Source organism: Gigantopelta aegis, chromosome 3, assembly GCF_016097555.1.
Source record: "Gigantopelta aegis isolate Gae_Host chromosome 3, Gae_host_genome, whole genome shotgun sequence".
NCBI classification, from domain to species: Eukaryota; Metazoa; Mollusca; class Gastropoda; order Neomphalida; family Peltospiridae; genus Gigantopelta; species Gigantopelta aegis.
This window is the reverse complement of record NC_054701.1, coordinates 50,154,756-50,167,057: the sequence shown is the minus strand read 5'-3', so window position 1 is coordinate 50,167,057 and position 12,302 is coordinate 50,154,756. Positions and strand designations below refer to the sequence as shown.

At 35.6% G+C, this 12,302-nt stretch overlaps 1 protein-coding gene across 4 annotated transcripts in view; it reads left to right on the top strand.

Moving 5' to 3' along the window:
• Positions 1-12,302, top strand: part of LOC121368173 (synapsin-like) — a 127,055-nt gene that overhangs the window by 35,812 nt on the left and 78,941 nt on the right. For all 4 annotated transcript variants that reach the window (XM_041492793.1, XM_041492795.1, XM_041492791.1 and 1 more), the window contains exon 3: positions 1,508-1,905. In XM_041492793.1, the coding sequence (XP_041348727.1) occupies positions 1,634-1,905 (272 nt within the window). In that variant the 5' untranslated portion in view covers positions 1,508-1,633. The remainder of the gene's footprint in view (positions 1-1,507; positions 1,906-12,302) is intronic.

Genomic DNA, 12,302 nt, shown 5'->3' with positions numbered 1-12,302 from the left:
CGGTCTTTATAATTAAAATCCTTCTTATGTTCATATAATTATAACCGATTGTGTAATTGTAAGTCGATCGGTTCGTGCCAACTAATTATAGCTGTTAATCGATAATTGATTTCCAACAATAATAAACAACCTTATGATATCTTATTTCTGAATTCAGCCATACCAGAACTTCTGACAATTTGATCATGCATACAGCCATCAATTTTTACCATACAAACACCACTTTCAAACATAACGGTAATAAATATCTCTGTTTTATGTTATTGTGATATAAATTGAAAAAAGTGCTTATCTTTGTATAGTCTGATGCAAATCATGACAATTTATGCAACATGGATCAATATTTTTTATTGATTGTTTTATTGTCAAGTAAGTTAAGTATTATTTTCTTTCTTTGATGGTGTGGGGGTTCTTATCACTAATCTAATATAAACATTAAGTATTGTAATCTGTAAATACAATTCTCAACATCTCTGCATTATATGTGAAAATTAATTGTATTTTACTTTTCAATTTCAGGTTTACCAATGAGATTTGTTTTTCCAACATATCTGCATTATATGTAGAAGTTAATTATATTTTTCAATTTCAGGGTTACCAAGGAGATTTATTTTTAACAACATATCTTCATTATGTGTGTTATGTAAGCGGGATGCAGATGATTCGTCCTCTGGACGTTTCATCCACAGATGATTCGTCCAGTAAACATTTGTCCACTATTGAACTCGAGACAATTCGTCCACAACCAAAAATTGTTCTTGGACAATTTATCCACTATAATATTATTTGTTTATTTTTGGCCACAAAGCACATGCAGACATGATGGGGAGGGCAGGGCAATGCGCACCCCTTAAGGATGTCTTGTAATTTTATGGATGTAACAGATGATAGAACATGGCTGGAACTTGGTAGCGGAATGGAGATAATATCGCTGTTTATTGCTTGGTTACTTCGAACGACGTCACGTTATGGTTTTCTTGACATAAATGACGAAATTTTCATCCGGTACACACTGACTATTATCTTCCGACACAAACTTCCTAGTAGAAACAACATCATGTACATGCGCCTGTGGACGAAATGTGTATGGTCACAATGTAGAAATGGTCATTTAGCAAGAGTTTAGTTACTAGCTTTGTTTTCTAAATACTATGTCAGAATTATAGGTGTAATTGAAGAGCAATTTGAGTAACAACATATCAATAAAGTACTACAATGGACACAGACAGACAATAACAAGTTAATAGCGCCAGTCAAATTTAGTTTGTTTCATATGCTGCTAGTTTACCACAAAACGAAAATAATTAACCATTTCAAGGGCTAAGAAATAACATTTTTGATTTATTGGTCTAAATGTTGTAATCGGGTGGACGAATTGTCCGAGGTGGGTGGACGAACTGTATGTGGACGAATTGTATGATGGATGAATCGTCTGTGGATGAAACATTTGGAGGACGAACCGTCTTGAAAGCGTGTAAGCTAATTATATTTTGTTTTTCAATTTCAGGATTACCAATGAGAATTGTGCCTGACTGTTACTAGCGGACGACAGCTGCATTGACGAGCAGTTTGTGAGATAGCCCAGATCCTCATCCACATCAGCCCACATTGTGCTCACCTCACCTGACCAACCATGTCATCATTCACAAACTTCCGCGACAACTTCTCCTCGGGAATGAACTTCCTCAAGAGGAGATTCAGCTCGGGAGACCTCCAGGGAGAGCTGCGGGACGACTTCATTCCCCCAGTCAATGTGAGGAAAGGCCCATCACCAAGTGCTCCAAGCTCACCATCCAAGTCTTCAGCGCCAGGAATAGGCCGAGGTTTCTCATCTGGCATGAAACCAGCTTATAACAAAGAACGATGCAGAACTCTCCTTGTTATAGACGACCATCATACAGACTGGTCAGTATTGTCATTATATAATTACATTTCCATTACATTCATTACAGTTTAATTTCATCCCATTGGTCCAGCAGTAGCAACGAGAGTTTGTTCATTTCTCGATGAATGTTAAAATAACGTTGTCAGGCTACGCCATATCTGATGACGTCACTTTATATAGATAATTTGTCTTATTGAGCATTATTGTTTAAGAATCAAAATATAATTAAAAATAAAACATGAACTTTTAGTATTATTATTAGTAAGTATGTTTAAAATTTAAAAGTATTGTCTGTTATTTCTTTTACGTTCATCTGGGTATGAAAAAAAAATCATCGATAAACTTATGTGAGAATGGCTTTGCCGATTCACATAGTTTTCACAGTGGATGAGTTTTTTTGTTTATGCCACATGAACATAAAAGAAATAACAGACAATACTTAAATTCTTCCTTCTCATAATTCCTCCTGCTTTACCAGCTCTCCTCTCATTCCTTCTCTCCCCATTCTCTTGGAGATCAGGTTTAAATATAGAGGATATTATATGAGTGTTCATGACAGACAATTTTTACAACATGAGTGAATAAATTATTATATTTTCCAAGCAAAAGTGAGGGAAATGTGAAAATTTAGGCATGAGTGTCATAAATATCATCTGTCATATACACAAATGTAATATTCTGTTTATTACTGTAGAATTATTCTGCTAAATTAGTAAATATACAGTCTAGTCAATGTTCACAAACCGCCAACCTTCCTTTGCCAGCTGAGTAAATTTGCATTCATTGTAGACGTCTTGATAACTTGACCACAAGTCAACCCTCCTATTAATAATAACTTCTTTATAATATAATCTCAAGCTTAATACGTCTTCTTGATCAACTTTATACTTAACTATAATTTCAGTCAGCCATTACTCAATATTCAAATGACATATGGATATGTAATGTGATTATTATTTTTTACAAATGGAAATGACATCAAACATAAATGACCTCATTTTGGATAGCCTGAGTAAAAACTGTGGAATCTATCAGCCAATCAGGGAGAGGTGTACTTTTATTACATCAATTGTTAAACGACAAAGCTAAGAGGACATACAATTGTGTTATGACATACATGGGAAATCATACGATAAATATGAATCCCATTATGCTGTTCTAGTAGGTAATAATCAGTGATCTTGTTAAGGTGAACGTGAAAATATAGCCAGCCATTACCATCTGTGACAAACATGGAGTTACATAATCAGGTTGATACCAAATTAAACCTAAGAAAGACATAGTTTGATTGGTTTGTCTTAAATACATGTATTGACATAAATACAACCAGCTAATAACAACCAATCAAGAACAAGCTTTCAAATGCATATGGACGGTTATGAACATGCACATACAAGATCACAGAAACACCAATATCTGTTTGGGAAGCACTGGCTTTTTTAAAATTTGATACCTAAAGAACATTTAGTAAATTTCAGCGAAAAAATTGTCACCTGCTACTTATTAATAGCATCTCTGAAATTGGTCAACTGTCCTGGGCATAAACCTCAGTTATCTTAGCTCTCTGTCCTGGACACGGGTTATTGGTTGTTTGTTTGTGGTTACTGAGAGAGAAGTCTTGCAATGTCCTTACACCTACCTCGTGGCATTAAAACTAACTGTGGGTGAGAGGTGATTCTGCGATGCAAACACAGGACCTGCCAGCATTAAGTGTGATAACTCGAGCACTACAGCATCTTGGCTGGTTATACAACATTATGTTAGTATGTCTAAACTTGTACATTTGTATCAATGGAACAATGCAAAAATATACTGGGCTACATGACTTAAAAAAATAGTTCTTTCAATCCTTTTACTAGTCAATTAAATTCAATTGCATAATCAAAATGCATATTTGAATATTAAATTTACCTTTGAATATGTTTTCGGTATTGATTTTGCAATCTTCGTTGAGACTTGTTTGGCAGTGTGCAATGTAGAAATGCAAAAGTTGATGACTGGTGTATTCACGTGACCATTTTTCCTAATCATAGCTCCATGTATTCCAATATGCACAAGAACATTTGTTTATGTTGGAAGGAACTGCCTTTATCTTTTGTTCAATTGGCCAATCAAACATGTAGACAGTTGAGGGCATTGTGTCAAGGAGGTAGACAGCTGAGGGGACCGTGTCAAACAAACACAAATCTGAGGGAGTTGTGTCATATATAGAGACAGCTGAAGGGAATGTGAGATATTGACTGGCAGCTATCAATCAATTACAGTAGTTTGATACATAGTGAATACTACGTGAGCAGCCATTAGATGTCATTTATCTTACAACGAGTTGTTTAAAAATGTATCTAACGAGCAAAAGTGAGTTTGATACATTTTTAAATAACGAGTTGTAAGATAAAAGATATTTAATGGACACGAGTGTAGTATTCTATTTATTACACATCTTCAGAAAACAGTTTTAAAATAAATTAAATGCCTTTTCCAACTAAAACCTAAAACCTAGTACTTATAGTTAACTTGTGCTTAACTTTGTGCATCACAGAAAAGTAAATTTCAGGTTAACTTGTTTGTCACATCTAGTGATTGATTTCTACCATGCTTTTCCACTGGGTGGTATGGGCCGGTATGGCATTAGTGGCCTGGTCATCACCTAGGTGCAGGCATATGTCTGTAAAATGTTATTGCACATATATGTGTTAACAAGTATGTGTTATCAAAAATAACGTATGTGTATGAAAGCTGGTTTCTTTTATTTATTTATTTATTAGTAACAAAATGAATACTTTAAATTTTTTTTATTATAGTTCTTTATACATTTTCCATGTACATTTTCCTCAAATTCCTCTAAAGATAGTTGCAGAAATGTGGTATGGGTTGACATGACTTTCTGATATATGAACAGAAAACAAATAAGTAGCATAAAGTGGATATACAAAAGAAAATTAATTATCTGATGTTCAATGAAATATTTTTGTTGCATGCCTAAACATTTTTAGTTTTTGCCTTACTATATTTAAAAAGAAAATTAAACACGCTCTGTCACGGATGGTTGACCTAATTATTGACCCAACAAAGTAATATATGACAATATATACATTTGATTTGTACCTAAAAGTACTTTATTGAACCATCTACATAACCACCATATCACACTTATTATTGATATTTTATCAAAATAACTGAATTATGGGTACGGTCCATAATTCTGAGAAAAATAACAGCTATTTGGAGAGCAGAGGTGTGACGTATTATGTTGAGTCACGTGACGGGCATTCCCCGAATAACCACAGTGCCAAATCGATTTACCAAGCTCGTGTCACAAGAACGCTTGACCATCCTCTGCGACGTAGGGTAAATAGAAAAAAAAACAAACAATGAAAATTAGTTATTAAAAATTAATAAAAACATGTACTGAATGATATTAAGCTTATACATTAATTTATTTTAGTAACAGAAGCATGTTAAATGCCAACAATCCCGACTAGTTAGGCCTTTGCATCTATAGGTAAATTTATCGTTAGTCGTACGTGAAAAACTCTAAACATCTGGATCACAAACACCGTCATTTTCCACCTTGTCAAATTCATTATCATGCAAAATATGCCATAACAGCTGACTTGAGATAGGAATTGTTACATTTTTAAAGAATACTCTGAACTAGATGGTGTTTTTATACGATGTGACTATATATACGAAGGCCGTGTCTATAGCCTCCACTAACGAGGGCTGGCTATAGTCACAGCAAAAATGTATATAGGCGGTAAATAAGTACATGTATTTGATTGATCCATATTACCAAACCATCTGGAACAGGAGGAATACATACTAAGTACTGTATGAACAGTGCATTTTCTGAACAGGGGAGGGGGTGGGGGAGTATATGAATTTAGCGGACCCTTTTGTGTACGTTTTCCATAGATATATGAATAGCGTCATATTGTCCCTACAGTACTAACAAAAAATTAATTATAATAAATAATAACAATGATGATGATGATGGTGATGGTGATGGTGATGATGATACATTTTTTTATAGCTACTCGTAAAGCTGAGACCACTCCCGGGTCCCCCTCTAAATTTATGTAACGTTTCTGTAACAACCGCCCCAACCCACCCCACTGCGACATGATTTTACCAACATTATAATACATGTAATAATAATAATAATAATACACAATTATTATTACTATTACTACTACTACTACTACTACTATTACTACTACTACTACTACTACTACTACTACTACTACTACTACTACTACTACTACTACTACTACTATTATTATTATTAGCCTACTACTACCTTTTTGGGGTGGAGGGGCAGTGTTTTATCTGGAGTAGTTTTGGCTATACAAATGCAAGATTAACGTGCGTGCACACACGCACAAACAGCAGGCTGAACTTGTCCCTGCATGTAGAACTGGATTCAACTGGGTTAAGTAATAATTAGCCAACCTTTGGACGACAAAACATGCAACAGTACACTGTTTTTTTACGCTATACATTAAAACCGAAATACCACTTTGCGAACCAGTCAAAATAATTTGCACATGCACCTAATAATAATGATAATAATGATAATAATAATAATAATAATAAATGGTGAGTTCATGTTCTGACTGTTTATTATTTTATTTCAGCGTATTCGCGGTTATTTTCGTCATGAAATAATATATTTTTTATTATTTGCAATATATATAGCCAGCCCTCATTTGCAAAGTCTCTATACATGGCGATCGTTTATATAAAATCCACAAATACATTATACGGTTGTTGTATATATAGCCTTTTCACTACGAGTCTGTTTTTCCGTATTTTTATGACTTTTTACAAGAAGACTTCCAAATTTTAAAAATGAAGCATGTCGTGGAATTCCCTCAATTGTAGTTCAATTAAAATGTTTTGGATCATACAATAACTAGGTTTGGTATTCCAAATGAATGTAATTTCCATTTATAATGCATATTTAGAGAAACAAGGCCCACTAAATCCGTGATTGAGCTCCTTTAAACACATGCACTATTTGTTGTGTCTTGAAATATAAACCATCCAAAAATTATTTCATTTTAAAAACTTCAATAACTTATATTTTATTAATCTTTTGTGACACAATGTTTGTCTGTTGCTGTTTTTATACATGATAAGACAAATACAAACTGTTATGTTACATTTCATTTAAACTTATTTTCGTGCTTATATCCAATTAAGGTTCAAGCACACTGTCCTGGGCACACACCTCGGCTATCTGGGCTGTCTGTCCAGAACAGTGGGTTAGTTGTTAGTTGTTAGTGGTTAGTGAGAGAGAACAGGGTGTGGTGGTCTTACACCTACCCACTGAGTTGTTAAAACTCGCTCTTGGTGGGAGCCGGTACCGGGCTGCGAACTCCGTACCTACCAGCCTTACATCTGATGGCTTAACCATGACACCAACGAGGCCGGTAGATTACAATGTTATGTTCCAATCAGTTTTGAGAAAAACCTTTCATCCTGACCGGTGTTTATTTAATAGATTACTACAAGAATCACCAGTATCTACATATACTACTCAAAAGAATTTAAGGGTCAGACGATATTTTCGACATTATTTTCTGAATGTCAATTATATTAGCTAGACCATAATGTCATGCATGGTATTGTTCCATTTTGACGAAAGTGGGTCTAAGCAACCCATAAATGAATTAAAATCCACTGTCATTGACACTGTCGACTAGTTCTAATGGCGAAAACATGCTTACATTTGCACGTAAATTAGGGTGAAAGCGAAAGGTCTGCTAAGTGCCCATAACTTGCTTTTTCACAAAGCGCTTCATTTGCACGCTTTGCACATGTATTCCATGTTCCCAATGCTGAATTTCCGTATAATTGGAGCTTGCGTTCGTGTATGGTGCACACTCCAAATTCGACAATGGTACAACTTCAACTGACTATCGAAGATCGAGGAAGGGCTATTGCTTGGCTTCAGGATGGCAATATGCAAAGAAATGTTGCTCTGAGACTTGGTGTCAGTCAGAGTATCGTTGGCCGACTGTGGCAACGGTACCAAGCAACGAATTCTGTTCGAAATCGTCCACGTTCGGGAAGACCCCGAAGCACTACAAATAGAGAGGACCGCTACATCACCAATATGGCTCTACGTCAATGCACAACCACTGCACGCCGATTACGTGACAATCTGCGGACTGCGACTGGAACTCGAGTGTCTGATCAAACCATACGCAATCGTCTGAGAGCCAATAATCTACGCTGCCATCGCCAGGCTGTTCGACCACCACTCCTACCACGCCACAGAATGGCCAGACGTCACTGGTGTATGCTTCATCTGCGGTGGCAACATGGTCAGTGGGGTCGAGTGATGTTCACTGATGAGTCCAGGTTTAGTCTCCAGTTCAACGACGGTCGGGTTCGTGTCTACAGACGTCCTGGGGAGCGCTTCGCTGACGTTAACGTTAGACAACATTACCGGTTCGGTGGTGGCAGCGTCATGGTGTGGGGCGGCATATCTATCCACCACAGGACCCCCCTCTATGTGGTGGATGGCAATCTGAATGGAATCCGCTATCTGAATGAGATTATCTGGCCGTTGGTTCTCCCAGGCCTTCAGCAGATTGGCGGCGGGGCAGTTCTGCAGGATGACAATGCCAGACCCCACCGCGTCAGTGTGGTAACGGACTTTCTCATACAACAAGGTATCGCCAGGATGGATTGGCCAGCATATTTGCCTGACTTGGCCCCAATAGAGCACGCCTGGGACGAATTAGGCAGGAGAGTTCGGGATAACCATGCCCCTCCGGCCAACCTTCATGATCTGGGTCAACTTCTTATGGCAGAGTGGCAGGCCATTCCCCAAGAGTTCTTCAGACGTCTGATCAACAGCATGAGGCAACGATGTGTCGAGTGTATTCGCACCAGGGGTGGATTCACACACTATTAAACGAATGTTCTAATGTGTAAAATCCATGTTTGACAACCTTCAACTTTGACAGCATGTCATGTGACTTTCTTGTATACAGTGATGTTTATTTGTGTTTTTTTGTAAATATGGAACAATAAATAAAAATTTCGGTGTAGTTTACATCATCAATCTAATACACTCTGAAACTTATTTGGTTATAAATTTTTGACCCTTAAGGGTGTATACTACCAAATCAAATCCCATAGACGACAATAGTAACATATGTGGCTAAAACTCCTACCTGCAACGTATCAACTGACATAAACGCCACGGATATAAATACTACCACCCCTTACACTTAAAGTGAATCAGAAAAAAATGGGGGTCAAGCTGCTCGTTTCTGAGATAACGGGTAGCATCTGTGACTACCCTAGTTTCGCACAAAATTCGAGTACTTTTTTTTACAGGTACCCCATACATGTTTCAAGCACAAGGCTACTTGACACATTGGTACTAGATGAAATAAAATTGCAATTTTTTTTTACCCAGATGAAACTATTATTTTTTACAACCAACACACTCACATTTATAACCAATCACAGGACTTGTGGTGTTCACTTCTCTATCAAAAGTTCGGTGCACCTCGCACTTTGACCCAGCCGGAAGTTATTTGGTTTAGTACTACCTATACTGATAACATACATTTTTCAAAAAGTGTCCAGCTATGTGTCTTTATGACAACCAGGATCTGGTGTATTCTGACATAAACTGACAACCTCACTGAAACTGTTGTTTCTACAGTGCAACCTAATATAATGTACACCTCAAAAAGCATATATATTGCATATAGTTTTGTACAAATGCAATATGTCATATTAAACAACAAAATGTTTTAAAATAAAACTCCTGAAGATATTTACTTTCAGTTGGGTGTGTGTACTCAGGTATATATGTAGAGACAACAAAGATAGTCAGAGTACCTCTACCCCTTTAAAGAATTCCATTAAAACACATGCACTTGATTGACCCCTAGATTATGAAGACCTTAACAGGCACATCAAAGAAATATCAGTATTAAAAAAATACACTGTCTGAGGAAGGAAACACAAACATGACTGTACCTGTATGAAGTAATGACTTAATGTCCTGAACATTAGTGTTGGGAGGAAATCCTGTATGCTGGGTGTGGGTGTCTTCAAGTTACCAGGTGTGCGAATTTCAAATCCATCGGCCATGCTGATTTTCATAATGAACCATCAAAACTATTGGCAGCCACCAATATTCCTGACTATATTTTATTTATAGCCTACTGTAGTTGGAGGTTTTAATAGTTGTGATATCTGGAATTATCATGCAGCTTTAACACATTTATTTTTGATTAATTACTGAAAAAAACTATTTTTAAATGACAAAATTACCCGAACATATTTTCTAATCCTGATGAATACAATATGTACATTAGATGTATTCCTACAATCTGTAATCCAGCATTTTATTTAGCTAGTAACATTAGGTAATACAGCTTTAACAATAAAATAAATTATCAACTTAATCCAAGGCAGATAATCAGATCTGAAAAAATTGGTTCTGAATCTAGTATAAACTCAAAATACTTTTCATGTGAGCTAACTAAGTGATTATTAAAAAAAAAAAATTATCTGGAGATCTAAGTATATGTTTAACAACCTTATTGTTATGTACAAATAAGAACAGAAGGCACAATAGTGACAACAAATTTAATTATGTTTTTGGTAAAGTTTTTCTTAAAATTTACTTTAAATTTTGCATAAAACTACAAATTTGTCTAAAATATAACTTAGCACCCTATAAATATGTCAAAATGACAATAAAAATCAACTTCTTTACAAATTTGAGTTTTCAGAATTTCATACATAAAAAATTAACAATGTTAATGGAAACTAAAGACATTAACCCACTATTGGCACATGCTATTTTTAATATAAAAATAAATTGCTATTAAAATCTTAGTTCAGGTTGCTTATATATAATACCATATTTAAGAGCAGTTGTATATGGCAAGTCAAATACCATGTAAAAAGAAATTATTGAAATCTTTACAGTATGAATTATAGGCCAAAACCAACTTTTCTTCAGTGCTAACTTTGATTCAAACTCCATTCAGAGCCATGTACAGAGATTATTGTCAAGGTCAAGGTCATTGTGAACTTGTATGATCGAGTGATGGCTAATTTATCAACCAGTATAGTTTAATTAAATAAAATGACAAATCATAATATTTTTTATTATGCACTGAATATGTGCTATAGGGTGTATACTACCAAATCAAATCCCATAGACGACAATAGTAACATATGTGGCTAAAACTCCTACCTGCAACGTATCAACCGACATAAACGCCACGGATATAAATACTACCACCCCTTACACTTAAAGTGAATCAGAAAAAAATGGGGGTCAAGCTGCTCGTTTCTGAGATAACGGGTAGCGTCTGTGACTACCCTAGTTTCGCACAAAATTCGAGTACTTTTTTTTACAGGTACCCCATACATGTTTCAAGCACAAGGCTACTTGACACATTGGTACTAGATGAAATAAAATTGCAATTTTTTTTTACCCAGATGAAACTATTATTTTTTACAACCAACACACTCACATTTATAACCAATCACAGGACTTGTGGTGTTCACTTCTCTATCAAAAGTTCGGTGCACCTCGCACTTTGACCCAGCCGGAAGTTATTTGGTTTAGTACTACCTTAAATTCTTTTGAGTAGTATATATACATGGAGCGAGTGCTCTGTAAGTGATGTCAATACAGAAACCACGGCAGTTGTGGAAATATTCCTGGTATATCCATTGTACTAAGTGGGCTATTGTAAGGCTCAGTGCCATCAAACTGTTTACTTCGTAGAGATGGGGAAAATTAACTTATCCATTATATGTCTGCTTATATTATTGCATTAAATAATACATGTGAATACGTTGCATCAAATATATATCTGTCTGTTCACTGACAACTTGGATTTTGTATCTAAACAAGCAAAAATACACTGATTTTCAATCTCTTATCAAAAATGCTTTGGAAAATGTTTTGGGGTTACACTAAATAATTATACATATTTTTTTGTGTGGAAATAATCATACCAGTATTGATGTACTTGCTGATGTACTTACTGACTTGCTGATGTACTTACTGACTTGCTGATGTACTTGCTGATGTACTTACTGACTTGCTGATGTACTTACTGACTTGCTGATGTACTTACTGATATACTTACTGACTTGCTGATGTACTTACTGATGTACTTACCTTTTTTTGACGCCTAATAGCTGATATCTATTTTTGTGCTGGGGTGTCGTTAAAGATTCATTCATTCATTTTTGGATTACACAGAATCTGTTTACAGTACGCGCACACGCACATGCACATGCACATGCACACACACACACACACACACACACACATATATATATAATTATATATGTACATCTGTTATAGAGAAAGACTAACAGGTGTAAAGTATAAAAATAATACATAACCTTCTTA